General features: G+C 30.5%; 1 protein-coding gene across 1 annotated transcript; it reads left to right on the top strand.

The window, feature by feature from the left end:
- The first annotated feature begins 15,189 nt into the window (after positions 1-15,189).
- Positions 15,190-19,632, top strand: LOC139486000 (uncharacterized). The gene is made up of 6 exons (XM_071270684.1): positions 15,190-15,320; positions 15,727-15,880; positions 16,590-16,637; positions 17,467-17,651; positions 18,699-18,844; positions 19,451-19,632. The coding sequence occupies exons 1-5, from the start codon at positions 15,257-15,259 to the stop codon at positions 18,794-18,796; spliced, it is 549 nt and encodes a 182-aa protein (XP_071126785.1). The 5' UTR covers positions 15,190-15,256; the 3' UTR covers positions 18,797-18,844; positions 19,451-19,632.
- The last annotated feature ends 921 nt before the right edge of the window (positions 19,633-20,553 follow it).

Here is a 20,553-nt window from a genome sequence, read left to right as displayed (position 1 = left end):
ATTCTTATTCCACAAAAATAAAGGTTTAAGTATTTTAATTCTCATTATATCTCAATTCTGATTAGAAGACTTGTCTCAAGATGGTATAAATAACTGATTTCAAATAAAATAGTATCATTTTTGATAAAAAGAAGAATAGTTTTGGTTATTTTAAACAATGCGAACAAAATTTTAGTATGATTTTTCTGATATTCTTTTAATTTTATGAAAAAAAACTATTCTAAACTATAAAATGAACAAAAATTCATTGGCGGTCAATAATTTTCAGTAAAATGAAGAAATATTTGCATTTTAGGCAATGCGTACAAAACTTTAGTATCTTTTTCCTTAAAGTAAGCATATTTTATGAAGAACAGCCAATCTTGATGTACAAAAAGTACTCAAATCATATGACGGTTAATAATTTGTATCAAAATAAATCAATAACTGCATTCTTATTCCACAAAAATAAAAGTTTAAGTATTTTAATTCTCATTATATCTTCATTCTGATTAGAAGACTTGTCTCAAGATGGTATAAATAACTGATTTCAAATAAAATAGTATCATTTTTGATAAAAAGAAGAACAATTTTGGTAATTCTAAACAATGCGAAAAAAAATTTAATGTTATATCTTTGAGATTCTTTTAATTTCACGAAAAAACAACCTATTCGAAACTATAAAAAGTTCAAAAAACCAATGGCGGTCAATAACAACCATTTTCGTAGGAATAAATTCATATAATACAATTATGTATTATATGTAATACATATGTCTTTGATGTTAACAATATTTAATACAAAACTATTAATCAACACAAACAATTTAACGCTCTAAGCATATTATTCTGTTATACTATTTTCACTTTTTTATTGCAACCAATTTTATATTACAAATTAACGTGTAAATTAAGGTGTCTTCGTAGAGGTCCGCGTTCAATGTTTGTAAACACTGTCGAGTTCGGTTTACATAAGAATTTTTAATATATACGTATCCGTCCGATCCGTGCATAAATTTAATTTACTGATCGATCGGTGACAGTTGTCAGGGTAACTCTCACATAGGTTATGTGACTTATCTGACGGATCCTATGGGTCACCGATCACCGATCACTCACCGATCAGTCAAACATCCGTCACCGATCATTCACCGATCAGTCAAGTTCACGTCAAACAGTAACGCCTAAGGTTGCAAGTACTGTATCAACCGGAATCAGTTGATAACAAAAGAAATACGGCTAAAATATTCTTCACCTTGAATGAATAAATATATGTACAAATTGGCTTTATCAAGGGTACAATAATACCATTATTTTCTATGAGTATATAATAAAAAGGGTTATCAACCGTACAAGTATGCATCTACAACTATGTGTGAAGCGACTAAAGCATATACGTTATATGGATATTTCGAATTGGTAGAAATTTTTTTATTGAATAAGCTATCAAGTGTTCATGATTTTTTTTTGCAACACCGTCAACATATCTTTGGGATACTTATGTATACAATGTCTGACAACTTTTTTTATAATTTAAACAAACATTTAGAGAAAATATATATTTATTCCATAATTTGACCAAAAAAATGGTAAGCTGCCTGATTGCAAAACAGCCAGATAAAAACCAACAGCAATTTATTCAATAAATATCCATTTTAGGTGTCAATGGTATTTTCTTGTACTGTTTGTGTACTGGAGGATTGTTATTGCTGATCGGTTCTTGTTACATCTGTGTCAAATACAACCTAAATTCTTCAAATTGTGATAATATTAATAAAAACAGACGAATAATTAACCCAATACAGCATCCGAATCACACAGTGTCGGATGAAGATCAATATACTGAAATCCAAGAAATAAACGTATAGGATAATGGACATTGGATGTTTGCGTTTCAAAGCTCAATTTACAAGAAATAAAATAAAAGAATGAGCATCAATTAATAATTTAAATTTCAAACAAATGTTGACATTGATGAAATGTGAAAAAAATACTACATAGTTACGTGAAAATAAAAGGAAGCTGATTTGTTGTAAAATATTTCATTTTGTTTCATATTTTTCATATGCATACATATTAATCATGTTTAAAAATCTATCATCCAGTTTATGACCATATGATAACAGTTAGTATAGAATAATTAGCCTTGCGAATATCGTCATGTCTTATATGCATTGTTTTTCTGATAGCATTAGGTTTAGTTTTTCAAATTTTGATATGTTTGTTTTCTTGTCGAAGTTAAGATTAAAAAAAAACATCCGTGTATTATTTAAACCTGATTAGTATCTAACTCGCTCTATGAGAATTCATTAGCAAAACATGAAATTCGATTATGTTCAGTGTTTATGTAGATAGGGACTATTTGTATGCCCCATTTATGGGTATTATGTTATCTGGTTTATGCGTCCGCTCGTTCGGTCGTTTGTTCAGCCGTCTGTTGCGCTTCAAGTTTAAAATTTTGGTCGAGGTAGTTTTTGATAAAGTTGAAGTCCAATCAAAAAGAAACTTAGTAAAAAAATGCATGTTCCCTATGATATGATATTTCTAATTTGAATGCCAAATAAGAGTTTTACCCCATTTTCACGGTCCACTGAACATAGAAAATGATATTGCGGATGGAGTATCCGTGTACTAGGGACACTTTCTTTTTCAAATGTTTTATTCATACCATCTTGAACACGTTCTGTTCAAAATCAACCAAACAATGTGGATCTAAGCTGACAATTTCAAGTTCAGAATATTATTGGAAAAAGATTTGTGAGTGCCAATTTTATATTGACAATAAAGAAAACACGTGATGTTGTTCCTTCTTTATGAACAAGGAATGTTTCTGAATAAACGATATTTTGCACAGTTGTTTCACAGATGATATCGAATATGTTCCTTACGTCGTAACAAAAATATACTTCCCATTCATGAATGTGATCATGATCTACCGAATTATACTATTTACTGGATTTGTTAACACATGAGCAATACGACGGGTGCAACATGCAGAGCAGGATCTGCTTACCCTGCCAGAGCACCCGAGATCACCCAAAGTTTTTTGTGGGGTTCGTGTTGCTTATTCTTTAGTTTTATATGTTGTGTCATGTGTACTATTATTTGTCTGTTTGTCTTTTTTGTTATTTTTGACATAGCGTTGTCAGTTTATTTTCGATTTATGAGTTTGACTGTCCCTCTGGTATCTTTCATCCCTCTTTTATTATGTTTATATTTATTTTTCTTGTAATTAAGTGCATGAAGTGTTCAAAAGAAAAACAAGCGGGATATTAAAAATCATAAGTTAAAACGCATACTACAACGATCATGGCATAAGATGCCGTGAAGATAACTCGCGATTACTCATATCTAACTGAAATGTTTCTATGGAATAATCGGTTCCTGGTTTTTGGTGTTGTTCACACATTGTTTACACTAAAACATACGGTGAAAGACGATTCGACCGAGCTGGAGCTACATTGTGGAATGACCTACCAATTCATTTACGGAGAGAACAATCGCTTCCTCGTTTTAAAAAAGGTTTGAAGACACATATTTTTAGACTGGCGTACTGTGATGTGTAAGAAATGTGATAATTTATTATTATTCTAAAAAGTTTAAGTGATAGGATCTTTTTTATTTTTAACTTATTTAAATTTTTAGTTTTGACGATTTTATTGAATAGACAGTTTTATTTATCTTTTCATTGTGTTTTACTGGAATGTAAATACTTATAATTTTCATCATTATTCTTTTATTGACTGTTATATTTAATATGTTTTATGGTATTCATTGTGATATATATTTCCCCTGTCAATGCTCTTAATTTCCATCATTATTCTATTTAATTTCTGTTTTATTCTTATGTTCATATATATATAATTGCTATTATTGTATGCATTGTGATATATATTTTCCTTCAATTTTATATGTTAAGCGCTTAGAGTATTATGTTTATTAGATAGGCGCTATATAAAAGCTATGTAATAAATAAATAATGGTATTAAATGCGACTGTCTTACAAGTGATATATTTAGTTAGCTTCAAAACCAGGTTTGATCTACCATTTTCCAGATGTGGAAATGCCTGTTTTAAGTCAGGTATATGATAGCTGTTTTACATTCGTGTGGTGTGTATGATATTCTAATATTTTCATTTGATAAGGGACTTTGTAAATTAATTTTTCCTTGAAGTTCGGTATTTTTGTTATAATTTTACTTTTTTGAATAATCGAAGAAAAACACGGATTGAAAGCACGATTATATGACAGGAACTCGAATATAGTTGATAGAATCATGGTGTCTGCTAAAAGCATTCGAAGGAATAACTTCGTCTTTACAATTTGAAATTCTTAAAATAATACCATTCCTTTTATGTAACGTGTAATGAGGATTAATAAAAATTTAAGCACGGTTTCAAATAGCCTGCAAGAAATAAATGTATTACATACATCAATTAGTTTGTCCATTTCATTTAAATATGTACCTTATCACGAAAAAAAAACCAACGGTGTGCGAATAAACACGAAGATGAATTCAACGTAAGTGGAGGAGGGTTTTTTTTCACAATAATTTTACATAACTTATACAGGTAGTATTTCAATAGTCCTACAATTTTTTGTTTAGATCTACTAAATATAAAACAATTAAGGTAGATTAAATCAAGACATAAAACAGTTTACCGTCGTGATAATACGTATTATATTACAAGTGTGTCTAACGTTAATTAGAAACAGATGAACAAAAAGTATCTAGAGAATTATAAAGGACTAGTTTGTACAAAATAAAACATAAATAACGGTTGTGATCAAATTTTCTTTTAAAATCAAGTATACATTAAAAGTTTACACTTTGTGCTTTACAACATTTGCAGAGATAAAACACAAAATAACGACCTTCAAGTAAAATTCAAATCGGAAAGCCCTTATGAAATGGTAAAATCCAGGATCAAACACATCAAATAATGGAAAATAACTGTCATCCTTCTGACTTGGAACAGGCACATATGAACATTTCTAATGTCGATTTTGAGATGTCAAGTGTCAAGTGTCTGTGTTTTAGTAGCAATAGGTAGCTGTCTAGTTTAACTTTTATTATCAATTACACTTAATGAACTATATCATACTTTTCTTTTAAATGAGACCGTCAAATTCAAGTTAAATAGTAAGTCACATAAATATCAAAATATGTGTACAGTTATTATTTTTAATAATTCATAATCTTTAAAGTGGCGCAAGTGTCTCCACTTAGATCAATTGAAGCGGTATTTTAAGTTCAACCTTAAACAAAGGGAAATGCTTTTCACATAAACATAGACAGCAACAACCTTAAATTCAAATTGACGATCAATACTTGTTACTGTCGTTCTATAGTCCAGTTACGATCCTTCGAATTGGCAACATGAACGTGTGTCATGCAAGCGTACATGATTTGTATTTTGACCAAAAATTATTGTTTTTAACTTTATTTTCAAAAAGTGATAAAGGTTTAATCGATTTCCCTTGCACATATTGATTTCAAAATTTATTGCAAAATCAATGAAAATGAAAACGGAGAAAAGAAAGAAAGTAGAGAATGGAAAGGGAATCAGAAATACGGTGATCATGAAGAGAAAAGTCTTTGAGTAAAATAGGGAAGACGTCAATATTTGTTTTTCGTTCAGTATTTTGTAAATACATCAGGCCGTTGTTTTTCACCTAATGAATTATTGTCCGACTTCTTAAGAGCTGTTCAGATAAAACTATCCGTTTCAGATCAAAATTCATCTCCTACATGTCCGACATGTAGTGATGATGCTTTTCAAAGAAAAGTAATAAAAAAGTATATTGTTTTTTAAAAAAAATGATAAAAGGTATAGAAGGATTTATGTCCTGATTTATTCGCCTTTTTTCTCATCAACCATATGACAAAAAGTTTTAAAAAAATTGCTGAAATCCTAGTAAAATTTAAAACAGAAAGTTGACAGTGAAAGTGAATGTGACTATATAACTGAGTGTATAAGTAGCTTCGTTTACATATTTGCTAAGTCATTAACATTGTACGGGGATTTAAGGAAATAACTATCTTAAGGATAACTTATGACAGAAAGTGCGCAATTTCGAAATTTCTCGAATTAGGTATAACATGGACATAATCTGAAGTTGATAAACACGGTTTATTTAATGTACCTAAAGATAAACCGATGGCTTGATCTATCATAACAACTTGATCAAAGGAAACAAAAAAACGTTGGGTACAGAATCATGATAAGAAAGACCTCAATTGACCTATATAGGTTGGGTTTGATTGATTATCAAAAATTAAATGAATTTTATCAAATAAAAATTGTATTTCGGGACCAAATCATATCATTTGTAACGTGCAGAAATATTCGGTCTTCAGTTTTTATGTACTAGAATAATTGTAACTACGAACATTTTAACTGATACTCGATTATTATATATGTAATAAGTATTTTTTACAGATTCACAAATGATGTAGAATATTAAATTATCAAGTCACATGCATCGGTTCTGCAAACTACACAAATTGATATACGATTTTTTTCAAAACATTAATAACCTTATAAATCATCAATTTAAGCTAACTTACTAGTTGCAGGTACATCCAATCAACCATCTCGTCAGACCACAGACACCACAAACAACTATAAACACAGCGGTGGGTACACAAGTTTTTATTTCATGTCAGTTATGATAAGCTTTTGTAAAGGAAAACTAAACACAATTCCATAAATAAATTAAAATTTCATTCAACAAATGACATTAGTTGGAAAACCTTTTCGAAGTAGACTTTTGCAAATTTAAATTCGACAAACATGTTTTCATGTATAGTTTTGTTAGTCAGGGTTTAAACATACAAAATGTATCACATGTACAAACATCTTAGAAAGCTCAGCTGACTGACTGAATTTTATAATGATTAACAGAATAATGACTGAATATACATACTGTGGATTCATTTATTTTCGTGGGTACCAATTTTCGTGGTTTGAGGAAAACTTGCATATTCGTGGGTATTTAATTTCGTGGTTTTGACACAGTATGCATATATTCCTTTAGAAAATTTGCAATTCGTTGAATATTTAAATTCGTGGTTTCCCGGTACCCACGAAATCCACGAAAATTGGTATCCAACGAATAATAATGAATTCACAGTATGCTGAATAAATTAATCTGCATACATAAAAAATATATGAATTTAAAAATACCAATGATTTTTCTATTTGTCTAATACATGTTGATCTATTCTGATATGCATTGTTAAGCTGAACTAAACATATATGTTAGATATAATTTAAAGGTCTCAGTCAACAGTTGTGTATTGGAAATTTCAAAAATAACACCTTAATATTTGAATAAGTCTGCAGCGTAAATTTAAACAAAAAAGTTCGTTGATTTGTTCATAGTATTACATCTTTATTTTTGGTGTTGGAATATTTTAATTAATTAATCTGCTATGTTGTCAGGAGAAATGATAAACGAGACTGTATTCGTTTAATGTTTTCGCGGTTTTGATTTTTCCATTTGATTAGGGACTTTCCTTTAAGAATTTCCCTCGGAGTGCAGTATTTTTGTGATTTTCCTTTTCATTGAAAATTGTTATTTGACGTAAGCATTCAATTCCAATAACGATGAAGTTAAAAACAAAACTCCAGGAATAACAAACATCCGAATAGTAGCATAACGGGTGTTGAGCATTCTTACGAGAATCAGATTATGCTACCCCTCTGGAGCATCTCACTCCCTATGTGCACGAAAAAAGACAGATGCATATAACTAAATAATAAGCGTTGTAAGCTGTCTCTTATATTTTGATTGAATATTGTTTCATAAATCATACCGTTGGTTGTGTTGTTTAAGTTGCTGCAAATTTAAACATGTCTGGGTCTTTTATAGTTGATATCATACCGTACACGGTCCAGACATTCCTGATTGATTACGGCCGTACATGATCTGTTATTGATCATATCCACTTAATGTCGACTCTAGCGATAGTTTTACGATTGGCAATTATATTATCACTCCTTTTGCTGTCACTGTACTGTACATTTCAAGTAGATAGTAATTGAGTTTAAATTACGATCAAATTTTATATTTAAGGGTCAACTCAGCATATAGTGGTTTATATTGTCTGTGCTGTTGTATTGTTCTTAATCTTAATCATGTGTGCTGTGGGTATGCAGAAGAAAGAAACACTGATCAACATCATCTCAAAAAATGCAAAGAAAACAAGCGATACAGACAAAGGCATCAGTATAACATTTAAAAACGGTGAACATATGGAAAATTGTGTTAGTGCATATGATATCATAGATGAACACTTCGTATTTTCGAATGTACTTCAAAGTATCAATGTTTAGCAAAAAAAGATGTATGTGGATCACACTAATGATTCAAATAAAATCCAATATTTTGATTCAACACAAACAGCAGTTTATCACTTGTCTGATGATTTCTTTTTGTTAATACGCTTTTGTTGGGTGATTGTTTTCCAAAAAGTAAAAAAAAAAAAACAAAAAAAAAAAAAAAAAAAACACAGACTTTTATTCTGATTCTAATTCATTACTGTTAAGATAATACAATATTTAAAGATACTAATTACTTAATGCACATAGAGGAAAGAAAGTAAAAGATTAATTCAGGGAAACAATCCATGTGTGTTTTAGGGGATACAACATATTTTTCAAGAACTTGATGAACCTTGAAATTTTGACCACGAACAATGGACATATGACAGATGTATAGTTCATCACATAAGGCGTTCGCATGCAAGTTTTACGAATCAACCAAGGTTTATTCCTTTAAAAGTTTTATTCCATATAGACCTACATGTAATTAATTCAACATTACCTGAATGCGTACTACTTACTAACTAATCTGTATCTGAAATTAAAATTAAATATGTAAAGGCCTTTTAATTAAAATTATTATTAAAAAAAAAAATCTTAATACCGTACTAACAGAAACATGAAGAGCATTACACACTATGGACACAATCCTTTGTAAGCCACAGTTCTTATTTATTTTCATTGTTTACATGAACACATGTGTTGTTACAATACTCATTCACTTCCTGAATGAATTGCAAATAAAATACAATTGGCACATTTTTAGAACCAAGAGGAACAATTACAATCTATGAGAATAACCATGAAATACATATAAATTCAACAACAGTAATTGATACTGTAATGTATCAAATTTTTGGAATCAATGCTATTGTCTATAAAAACTCGATCGATTAAAGTGTTTCAAAATGGCTAGTGTTTAGAAAATTTTGCTTTCGTATTAAGCATATTGAGACTTGATATAAAGGTATAAACCTTTTGATGCTCTCGTATTTTTCAAATATCTAATATAAATCATTGTCATATTAGTTTAATATTCCATAAAGGTATATTAAGAACACTGACATGATTGTCTTTTCATAATCTAATAACATTAAGTTTAAAAAGCCATTTTGAAAATCTTATAAAATATCTGCTCCTTTTTCATACTTTTTAAAAGAAAAAAAGTAAACAATAGTAAATGAAAATCATTTCTTGTCAAATGTTCAATTGAATATATCTCATAAACAAGGAAACGATCCTGTCATTTGTATGTGGTTTTAATTAGTTCCCGTAATTCATTGTTATTGATATACCATAAGTTTGAAACAATCTTTAGAAAGGCTTGATATTTTTAAACATAGGTGCGAACATCCTAACCTCAGGCTGATGCAAAGCTTAGAATGAAGAAATGTATAAAAGACTGTATCGTATCTCCGTGCCTTAAGTGGTGTGTATGTGCCTGTAATGATGAAATTACGAAATGTAAGAATTTCCACATTCATTTTCAAAGCGGTAACTTGACGACTACAGGAAAACAAATCCAATTCATAATCAATTGTTGACCATGCCCTTGAGTAAGCCTATGTACTTAATTTCTTTATTGTTTACAACCATAAATATGTGGGAGCAATACTCAGTTATTTCCTACATCAATTTGATATGAATTATGATTGAGACATGTTGGAACCGGGAGAAAAAATGACAAACCTATCTCAATTGCCAGGAAATACTAGAGTAAATAAGTAAAATATAAAGGAAGTGATACTGCAATGCGCCATTTTTTAAGGGGAAATATCTGGTCAATAATCGATAGGTTTAAGTATTTTAAACAAAAATTTAAAAATGTGACGTCACTTTGTGCGTCGATGTCTTCGGTCAACAAATGATACGTTGTTCGGCTGTGCCTTTGAATTCGTTTATTTAGGTTGTTTTACGTTTTCTTGTTTATTCTGTAGTTAATCACCACTTCGGTGTTAACGTGTATATCTAGTATATATATATAGTCATGTTTAGAAATTTAGTGTTTGCAAAAGTATGAATTATTCTAAATACTAAGGATTTTTTTATCCCAGGCAGATAACCATAGCTGTATTTGGCACAACTTTCTTGGAACTTTGAGTCTTCAATGCTCTTCATCTTTGTACTTGTTTAGGCTTTCGAACTGATTTGATCGGAGCGTCAATGGTAATTCTTGTGTGGACGAGGCGCGCGTCTGTCGGGTTAAATTATAACCCTAGTACCCTTTGATAGCTATTATTTGTGTTTTTCCCTGACCTGTATGTTCTCCCATTTATTTGTATTGTAGTCCTGTCATCTAATGATGTCATTGTAATGTTATATTCAACATTACCATAAAAGTGGGAGGTTTGGAAAGCCACAAAACCAGGTTTAACTAACCATGTGTTCTTCTTAAAATGTCCTGTACCAAGTCAGGACAATGGGCATTGTTATATTACAGTTCGTTTCTGTGTATTTGGCATTTTCGTGTTGAGTTTCTGTTGTGTCGTTATTCTCCTCTAATATTTGATGTGTTTCCCTTTGTTTTAATTTGTAGCCGGGATTAGTTTTTTTCTCCATCGATTTATGAATTTCGAACAGCGGTATACTACTGTAACCTTTTTTTAAAGGGATCAGTAATCACAAAACAGTTCTTATGCATCTTTTAAAATTCATTGAGTAATAAAATTAACCTTATTTGATGCCTTTTTATATAAAAAAATGAACATTATTTTATATAAAGTGTGTTCTGTAAAATACTTATTCAACAAGGGTTCATCATTTATAATTTAAGCTAACGCTAGTTGATTCCTCTATAGAAACACCTAACAGATTATATGAGATGGAAGTACAGAAGAGAACAACACTAGCAATTTCGACGATAGAGCGTTCCCAAAACAATAATGTAGCTATTAAGAAATTAGTTAAGAATAAACCGACTGGCAGAAATAGTTTCATAAGATATCATATTTAGTAAATAGAAATACATTACAAACATAGAGGAACAATGAAAACGTAAATCAAATGGCAAAAAATAATTACAGGTTTGAATCTGTTACAATGTATTATTGGTGCCATTGTTGAACAAGGTTTTGTTTGCCATTATTTTTATATACAATTGAAAAGTTCAACTAGCAGTCGTTGGCTTAGTTTATCATGCTGTTGTTGTTACACTGTTGTAAATGTTATTTGAGTATTTTGTTATTTACATCCGATTTATCATTTAAATAGAAATTCTTCAAAGGAAAATACATTAAGGAGCTTATTCTTTAGTTTTATATGTTGTGTCAAGTGTACTACTGTGTCTGTTTGCTTTTTCATTTTTAGCCATGGCCATGATGGCGTTGTCAGTTAATTTTCGATTTATGAGTTAGACTATTTCTCTTGGATCTTTCGTCCCTCTTTTGTATGCAAACATTAAACGAACGGAGTGATTTCCAAAAAACTCAGAATGAAAGTCAATAAGAAGCATTTTGTTTTCATCAAAAACTTAAGCTACTATCTATCATCCGTTTAATGATGAATAATGGTAAAATGTTGAAATATACAATGATAAAATTTCCTACTATTTTTTAAGGCACTTTTTGTTTTTGCAGCAGCTGCATACGGAGTATATATCTCTTAGTTGATACGATATTATAGGGAATGCATTTCCCGTCACATGTTAATTTCTGATAGAAGCTAGATACTCACAGGAAAACTATTAAGCCAATAATTCCAAGTGGGAAGCTGAAATTGTCCCTTCGTAAATTTTACGGGTGTCATGACGAGTTGATTGATCGTTATGGAACAGCCGTTGCACAGATCTTCTAAATGTCGTAACTAACATCCGGCCGTAATTTTATGACCGAATAATATCTACCGGTATATACAATTTATTTATATAGATTAGACTGTGGGTTTTTCCCGTTTGAATAGTTTTACACTATTGATTTGTAGGGCCCTTCATAGCTTGCGGATCTGAGTGAGCTAAGATTCTGTGTTGAAGACCGTACATTGACCTACAGTGGTTCACTTTTATTAATTGTGACTTGGGCGGAGAGTTGTCTCATTGACACTCATACCATATATATGTGAAAGTTAGTTTTGGCCTTTTATATAAAAGAAAAAAAACATGTAATTTCGAAAAACACATCTGGTGCAGATTAAAGGAACTAGTATGTGTAGTCATTTAATTGTGTATTGACTATTATCATGTTCTGGACCTTCAATGATTTACACCAGTAGTCATATGCCATTCTCTAATTCTGAAATTCACAAACAAAGACATTCTTGTGTGATGATAACAAAATGTAACCAACAAGAAGATAACATAATTAAGATGTGGTATGATAGCAAATAAGACAACTCTCCATTCAAGATTCTTGTATATATAGAAAGCTAGAAACGAGAACAAAACACATATGAACTACAAAAACAAAGTCAACATAACAGCAGGTCCAGGCCTTACGACCGATGCACAAAAGTGTATCAAAAAAGAATAAATTTTCAAATTACATTTGTTGAAATAACAGTATCATACATTAGCAAAACACGTATTAACAACACTTTTTCTATTATTCAAGTGGTTGTTTCATCACTCATCCAGTCAAAAAAGAGTTGCGAAAGATACTAAAGGGATAATCGTACCCTTGATTAAAAACAACAGACTGAGCAATAGAAAATCCATTTAAACCAAATTCGGTAACTGGAACATATTTAAATCTAGATAACTGGATTTGTTCGTAGTAACTGCTACAATTATCTTTTAAATACTACGTCTACTATTAAATAAACAGCGTATGCCTTTTGTCTCTTCCGTAGTTTTTAACTACACTTGTCAATCTTATTCTTTCCAAAAAATTATCACAGTGTGCACGTGTACTTACGTTGGGTGTTATACCTTTGTTCAGGGTTATGGTAGTGTAGGAATGACCGTGCATACACATGTTCATTCCGCCACATTAATTATCCTGTGATACAATTGCATTGGTTTGTGTATGCACTTTGTGCTTTGTTTATTGGTTATACACAAATTCTGTTCTGTATTACGTACACATGATGTAATTTTTCTGAGTTGACTATTTTCTCTTATTCACTACTGCATGAATTTATGTTTTTCCCATAGAACGTAGGGCAATGATGAAATTTATCCCAACACACTCGTTTGTGTATGTAAAATTACGTTTCAGTATTATACTCATGTTTATTCTCGTTTGAATTCACTTAAATACTTACATTTCCTTGAAATTTTACAATTAAACTTTCTTGAAAAATCAAATTGTGATTTATGACGGTAGGTTACTTGATGCAACTCTCATACAAGTGAGAGGCTCAGCGCTATATAACCAGGTTCAATCGACCATTTTCTACATTTGAAATGTCTGTATCAAGACAGGGTTATTACAGTTGTTGTCCATTCGTTGTATGTGTATTATGATTTTATTTTGTCATTTGATTAGGGACTTTCCGTTTTGAATTTTCCTCGGAGTTCAGTATTTTGGATTTTACTTTTTATATCATTGCACTAAAGAACACTAGTTAGTGCTTTGTAGGGGTTAAAATAACTTTTAAACACAATTCTAAATTCCAAATCTAAATGTCCTGCTCTCATGATATTCTTCTAGATCACTCATCATTAACCTCAAGTTCACTACCTGAATAAAAAAGAATAATTATACATTGACAATCCTAACACTTCCTGGTTGCATACAATATGCGAAGTTGTAGTAATGTAATATGAAAACAATATTACGGATGATGACATAGTTTTTGATTTTACGTTTTGTATTAGTATGAAGGGAAGGTCGATAGTGGAACATATCCTAGTTGTTTATGAAGTGACAAAGGGACTACATAAGGAAGTAGAAAGCACCTGTTAGAATACCGAGCTCTATTAATACTTTTTATTTATAGGGGGTAACTACAAACCGAATACGTAAATACGATACATATTCATAATATGGTTTTGTGACATTTACCTTAATCGAAAGGATGATAACAAATAAAGAAAAGGCGCATAATACATCTTGTGTTGACATGAATATCAATGATATGCATTGTTTTTTCTTATTATAAATTTACTGTTTACAAAATTATGAATTATTAGAAATACTGAGGATTTTCGTATCCCAGGCATAGCTAACCTTACCCGTATTTGGCACAACTTTTTTTATGAATTTTGGGTTTGGGTCACTAATGCTGTACAACTTTGTATTTGTTTGATTTTCTACCAGTTTTGATCTAAGCGTAACTAATGAGTATGTACGTGTTTACTGTTGAATTTGTCAATAATAGGAATAAGTATTTATCTACAATTTAAAAAAACAGATGATTAAGTGTTGCCTTGTTCAAAATGTTAATAATGATCAAACATGGTTATTTTTTTTTTACAAAACATATAAGAAGATATGTTATAAATTCCAATGAGACACCGCTCCATCCAAGTCACAATTTGTAAAAGCAAACCATTATAGGTCAAATAACGGTCTCCGACACGAAGCTGTGGCTCACACCGAACATAAAGCTATAAAGTGCACAAAAAGTGTTTTTTTGTTTTTACATAGTTTGCAAACCATGAAAGAGGAGGATAATCAAGGGTATTATAAATACGACTAAAATGGATAAAAACCCAGCAAAATGAAAAAAAAAAAGATAAAAAAAAAAAATTGGGATCGGTTACCTGACAATACTTTTTAATTACCAAACAAACTTCAATTTACAGTTCCTTGATTTTTTTATATGTTTACGTTGTGATACAAATAACACCCCAAAAAGCCTAATATACATGATAAATAGGTGCGTGAAAATACTATTATGCTAAAATTTATTTAACAAACAAGTAAAACGTGAATACTTCGACGCAGTACTTGAGTTCTTTTTAAAAGAAGTCAATGCACTCGTCAATATTGATATCCAATTTCAACATTTGTCACGTACGAATCACAGTCGATTAATACGAAGATCATTTTTTTAAAAACACTTACACAATGGAGCAGTACAAATTAATCTTAGGATGTTTCTTAATCTGTGCCTTATTTTATGGATTGAAATGTAGGTATATTGTATTCAACATAAGGAATCAAAATGTGCTTCAGAAATAATTCTTGTCTAAAACCAGTGTTTAAAAAAAAATGCATATTAAAGTGTTTCAATACATAACTTAGAAAACAAATGGAACTATTTAATATAATCAGCAACATAAACGTCAGGTTTTTATGCATGTTGTAGTATCATGAAATATTTGTCGTCTTATTTGTAAAAACTACATCTTGTTTTGGGTAATCTATGTATTTCTCGCTGCAATGTTTTTGCACTCATGTGGCTTAGTGCAAACACAAATCAATCATTCATATTTCTCTCAGTATTACTATTATTTTACTATCAGTTTATTGCACGAATATTGGTAAATCGTCAATCTACCAACAGCAACCTATTATTTGTGTTTTATTTTCATTAGGTGAAGAATGTAAAAGAGATGGTCTTTATTCTTACCACTGTGAGGGTTTTTGCAATGGTTCACTAACGGTATTATGTGATGAGTGTTGTAAATTAAATGGTACTTGGCGCTGTGTAGTAAGCACCAGATATCATCAATGCGAAACTTCGCCCAGGTATGAAATAAAATAAAAAAAGAGTACTTGAATAAAAACTTGAACTATAAATATATTGTCACTTGACTCAAAATTAGTCTTTGGGACAGTACAATGCAAAACATGTATAATTCATGTGACGGTGGTTAAACTAGTTTGTATGCGCCGACCCTCCCGTAACCATGGACAGGGGTGTAATAACACAACATAATAAAAACAATAAAAAACAATTTTACCTATTTGATCGGTTCGTATCAGAAATATATTAAACAAAAACATATACTAGGCGCGAAAGACAACTTGAGCACATTGAGAACATCCCACCCTTAAAAAAGCAGTGAGTACAGTTCTGCATTCGGATTCAGTATATAAACTGTTGAAAGTTGAAGTTGGTTTAAATATTTTCCTTTTCCTGTACATGTTCTGCACATTTATTTTGTTTACGTTTTTAATGATAATTTATTGATTCGTAATTTTATCTATAATACTATAATCGTTAAATTTGAATTCAAATTGTTAGAAAATGTGAGTTTGAAAGGTTTTAAAATTTTGTAGTAATTTTTTGACATTTAAGAAAACAAGAATACGTTTCCCCGCGTCGTTCTTAACTTTTCATCTTGATGTTCAACTTTTCCAGTGACTGTCTAATACATGTACTGCAATTGTACAAAATAACAAAATAAATGTATTCGTACAAACTGAGGATTGCTAATATTTGTTTCTTTTTTAGAACCACTACTACACGTGCCTCGATTTCAGAAAAGACTAAAGCCAGTGGGTGAGTTTTATATTATATTAGATCGCATTGTGAAATAAACGTTGTATAATGATATCATAATATTTGATTGTTTACCTGGTTTAGAATATTAAAATAAAATAAAACTTTATGATATTTGGTTTAGACTAATTATCCTATGACAAAGCGTAATAGACATGGTAAATGTCTTTTGTAGACGAAACGTGCGTCTTGCGTATCAAATTATAAGCCATGTACCTAAAACTATTCATCAGGCACGTTTATGTGCTGAAAAAAAAACTTTATTGTCTTTTGGAAAACAAACTCAATAAGGATAATTCAAAACAACAATTTAATAAATCGAGTTTGTTTTTGGGAACATTCCAATAGACAAAACTAACAACAAAAAGAAACCAGATTAACAATCAAAGACAAACAGCAAAGATCAACATCTTGTCTGAATGTTTTTTGAGGCATGTGAAGGGGCATCTGTAGAACACGATGATGTTCAACGCATTACAATTGATATGGCAAATAATTCTGAGAGTAACATGACATAACATACAAATGATTTTCGTCTAACATGTCTAATGTAAACATTTTATCTTTTTATAAATTTTTTTAATTGAAGGTGGCAAACCAGGGTTATATTTTAAATTTGAAATTATATTTGTGTTGTTATTATGTGTTCCTTTATCGAAATTTATATTTGTTCTGTAAATTTTGACATCTTTCAAATGTGTTTTCAACTACTGTATATCATTGCATGTGGTTAAACATTTTATTTTAAAAACAGCATTTACAAAAAATGTTTGCTGACTTGTATATAAGGAATAACTATTGATTACGCCAACATTGCCATTTATTTTAGAACATTATCAACTGGAGCAGGAATTGGACTCGGAGCAGTATTAGTTGTTATTGTTATATTTGTAATCCTGTATGTATTGAAAAGACGTATGCGCCTAAGTTTGCCACACAATAACACAGGAACTAACAACGGCGTTGTTCAACATTTACAACAACCGACTCGAAATCACATTATGTTCATTAGCGGTAAGCTAAATTGTTATTAATGGTTGTTTTGACTAACTTGGTTAAATCAAGGAATATATGCGATAATTTTTGTATTCTTAAATAATTATTGTGATTTGCTCAGATATGATTTCGATTTATTTTTTAAAGTTAGGATATCATGCACTTTGTGTTTTTAGAAATTATACAGAATTTATAAAGACGGATATGAAACATCCGTTCAACAGATAACTACGCACATGTGAAAATAACTTAGCAACACTCACACCGTAATTACATCCTTCTTTCGTCTATGGTTACACATTAACATATAATAACTAATATAAACTTTCTATGAGCAATGCTACGGATTCCGACCTTCATAGGAGCATGCTCTGCTTTTCACCAATGAGCTTCTTACTTCGTGGTCACTATTTTAAAACAGAAGTCCCATTTGTCCTTAGATTGTCAACAACCTGAAACAACCATTCAATAAAATTTGCTTAAAAAACAACACATACGTCAATATAGTATTAACATTCTTAATTTCAATTATCAAACCCTAACAGTCATATATGTAACATTAAGAATGGAGATTGGGGACGTGTCAAAATGATTACAACTCGATTAAAAAGCAAAAAAACAGAAGAACGTCATCGATGGGTATTGAACACAGGAAACAAATCCCGCATCCAGATGCGGACTTCAGCTGTTCTCTTTGTAACCGATATATGTTTGGGTTAAGCGCAATTTTCGCAACTATAAAAACCTCGCAATAATTTCTGAATTTAAAATAAGTGGTATACTACCTTTGTCTCGGTAATAATAATTGACCAAGCTTGTTTACTTAAATTAGCTTTTGATCAATTCGCATAAGGGATCGATATCATTTCTATAATCAAATACGGTATATCCTTAATTAAAATATTTTCAGGTTTTGTGTATTCAATCCGGCAATATCAATACATGAATGCGATTTGACTGTCAAAATACATCTCGCTTACACATGTAGCATATCAAATGTTTTCTTTTAAATTTTAAATGGCTGAATTTGAATACAAAGCTGTATAATAATTTTTTTTTTTGTAGGATCGGAGGGGAAGAATGTTATTATTGCTTCTACAAGTCTGTCTTATGCTCAACAATCTGCGCATAACTTGCCACCAACGTATTCAAATGTCCAATAGCCGATGCATACTGTATTGCAGAAAAGGACTACAAACATTACCATTTTTGTAAGTTTTTTCAACTACATTTATTACAATTGATGAAACATTATTTGTTGTTTTAAATGTTAATACAGTTTTCTTCATATATGTATGGGCACACATGTGAGCGTATCTAGAAATCTATGTATTTTCGTTGATACTTTCTTTCATGGCATTGTCTAATTTTCCATACAAGCCTATGTAATGTGTGTGTTACGTTCAATATTGAAATTCGTTGTTCATCTATGCTTACATGTATGATATCCACAACAATTCGTTAGTACAGTTGATGTTTGAAAAATTGGTATATTTCACACGTAACAAAAAGCAAATCGTCAATTGAATGAAATTTTTATACAAAAAGACGTATCTCGAAATTACTCCCAAATTACAGAATCTCTTAAACTGCAATGATTAAACAAAACCGGAAAAAGTCAAATCGAAATTCAAAATGGAAAAAGAAACATTCTGAATTATTATCAAACATTTAAATGCTCAAGAACAAAGCAATTAAACCAACAGAAAGTAGAACTTACAAAATGGTACATACAGTATTACTGATAGTAGCTACATTTGTAATATGTAGTCCTTTATACATTTAAAACTGAATCATATGGGTTTTTTTTCTTTCAGGATACTATTTACACATATTGATGAGTTTCTACAGACTATTGATGGCTTGATTGACAAGATTTTGAATACTACTACCAAAAGAAGTACAGACATACTCGTACAATTGTGCAATGTCTAGAAATCAACAAAAATGTTATCTATTCATCTTAATTAAACCTGTTAATCAGATAAACACACATGCTGATCATGGTACTGATTTTTTTAAACATCCCATATTGTTTGTTTTGTTTTGTTTTGTTTTGTTTTGTTTTGTTTTTGTTATCCTTCCATTCCATTAGTGTTTTAATATGTTATGTGGTCATTGCAAATCATACAAAAAATCTCTTTGTTTTAACATTCCTTAATAAATTGTCTTTGTTCAATTCACATACAATACGTTTTTATTGAATAGCAGAATAATGTATATCCATACTGCCGTTGTTCGTTGATGTTTTTAAAAAATATGTGGTTGACAAAATTGTCAACCTCTAGGTTACACTTTGTAAATACAGCTGTTTCTCAAAACACGCCTCTTTCGGAGAGATCTTGAACATTTATAAAAAAATAAGTTTGTTTCCCAGTTATGCTCTCTGTGTCCCATCTCATAGATACATAACTTGGGAATGTAACCAGTAAATAACATGATCATATTGTTTACATTGAAATATGAGGTAACCTTTCATTCGAGGTAGGGGGAGTTAAGAAAATTAGTGTTAGTTTAAACTTTGAGAAGTGCAGGGCATATAAACGTTGAAAATATGCCGCATATGACCTTTGAAAAACATTGTGGTGCATATGAACTTTCAATTCTAGGATTAGATTTTTTTCAAAACTTCATAGTAAAAGTGGTACAGTTTTAGCCGTAAAAGGAGTTCCTATGGGAAACTGTATTGACAATATTTACAGAAATGCAACCTATATAGGGTGAAAAAGAGGAACATTAAAAATTTAACCAAATTTGCTTTATTTCACAAATGTTAAAAAAATTAACTCAAATATGAAGTTTTATAAATATTTAATGAAGATTGGTAGATTCCTGGGCCTCAAATATGATGACTCAGCATAAATTCACAGTTTACAGTAGACATCGTTTTCTTAAAGTCCTGGATACAAAATATTTCATA

The sequence above is a fragment of the Mytilus edulis genome, chromosome 8 (genome assembly GCF_963676685.1).
Source record: "Mytilus edulis chromosome 8, xbMytEdul2.2, whole genome shotgun sequence".
NCBI lineage: Eukaryota > Metazoa > Mollusca > Bivalvia > Mytilida > Mytilidae > Mytilus > Mytilus edulis.
This window is presented reverse-complemented; position numbering and strand designations above follow the sequence as displayed.

Bases quoted from the DNA above. Each gene is read 5' to 3' on its own strand.
- LOC139486000 (XM_071270684.1), top strand. From the start codon at position 15,257: ATGGAGCAGTACAAATTAATCTTAGGATGTTTCTTAATCTGTGCCTTA. The intron at 15,881-16,589 runs GTATGAAATAAA...TTTCTTTTTTAG, and splicing joins CAATGCGAAACTTCGCCCAG to AACCACTACTACACGTGCCT. The intron at 16,638-17,466 runs GTGAGTTTTATA...CATTTATTTTAG, and splicing joins GAAAAGACTAAAGCCAGTGG to AACATTATCAACTGGAGCAG.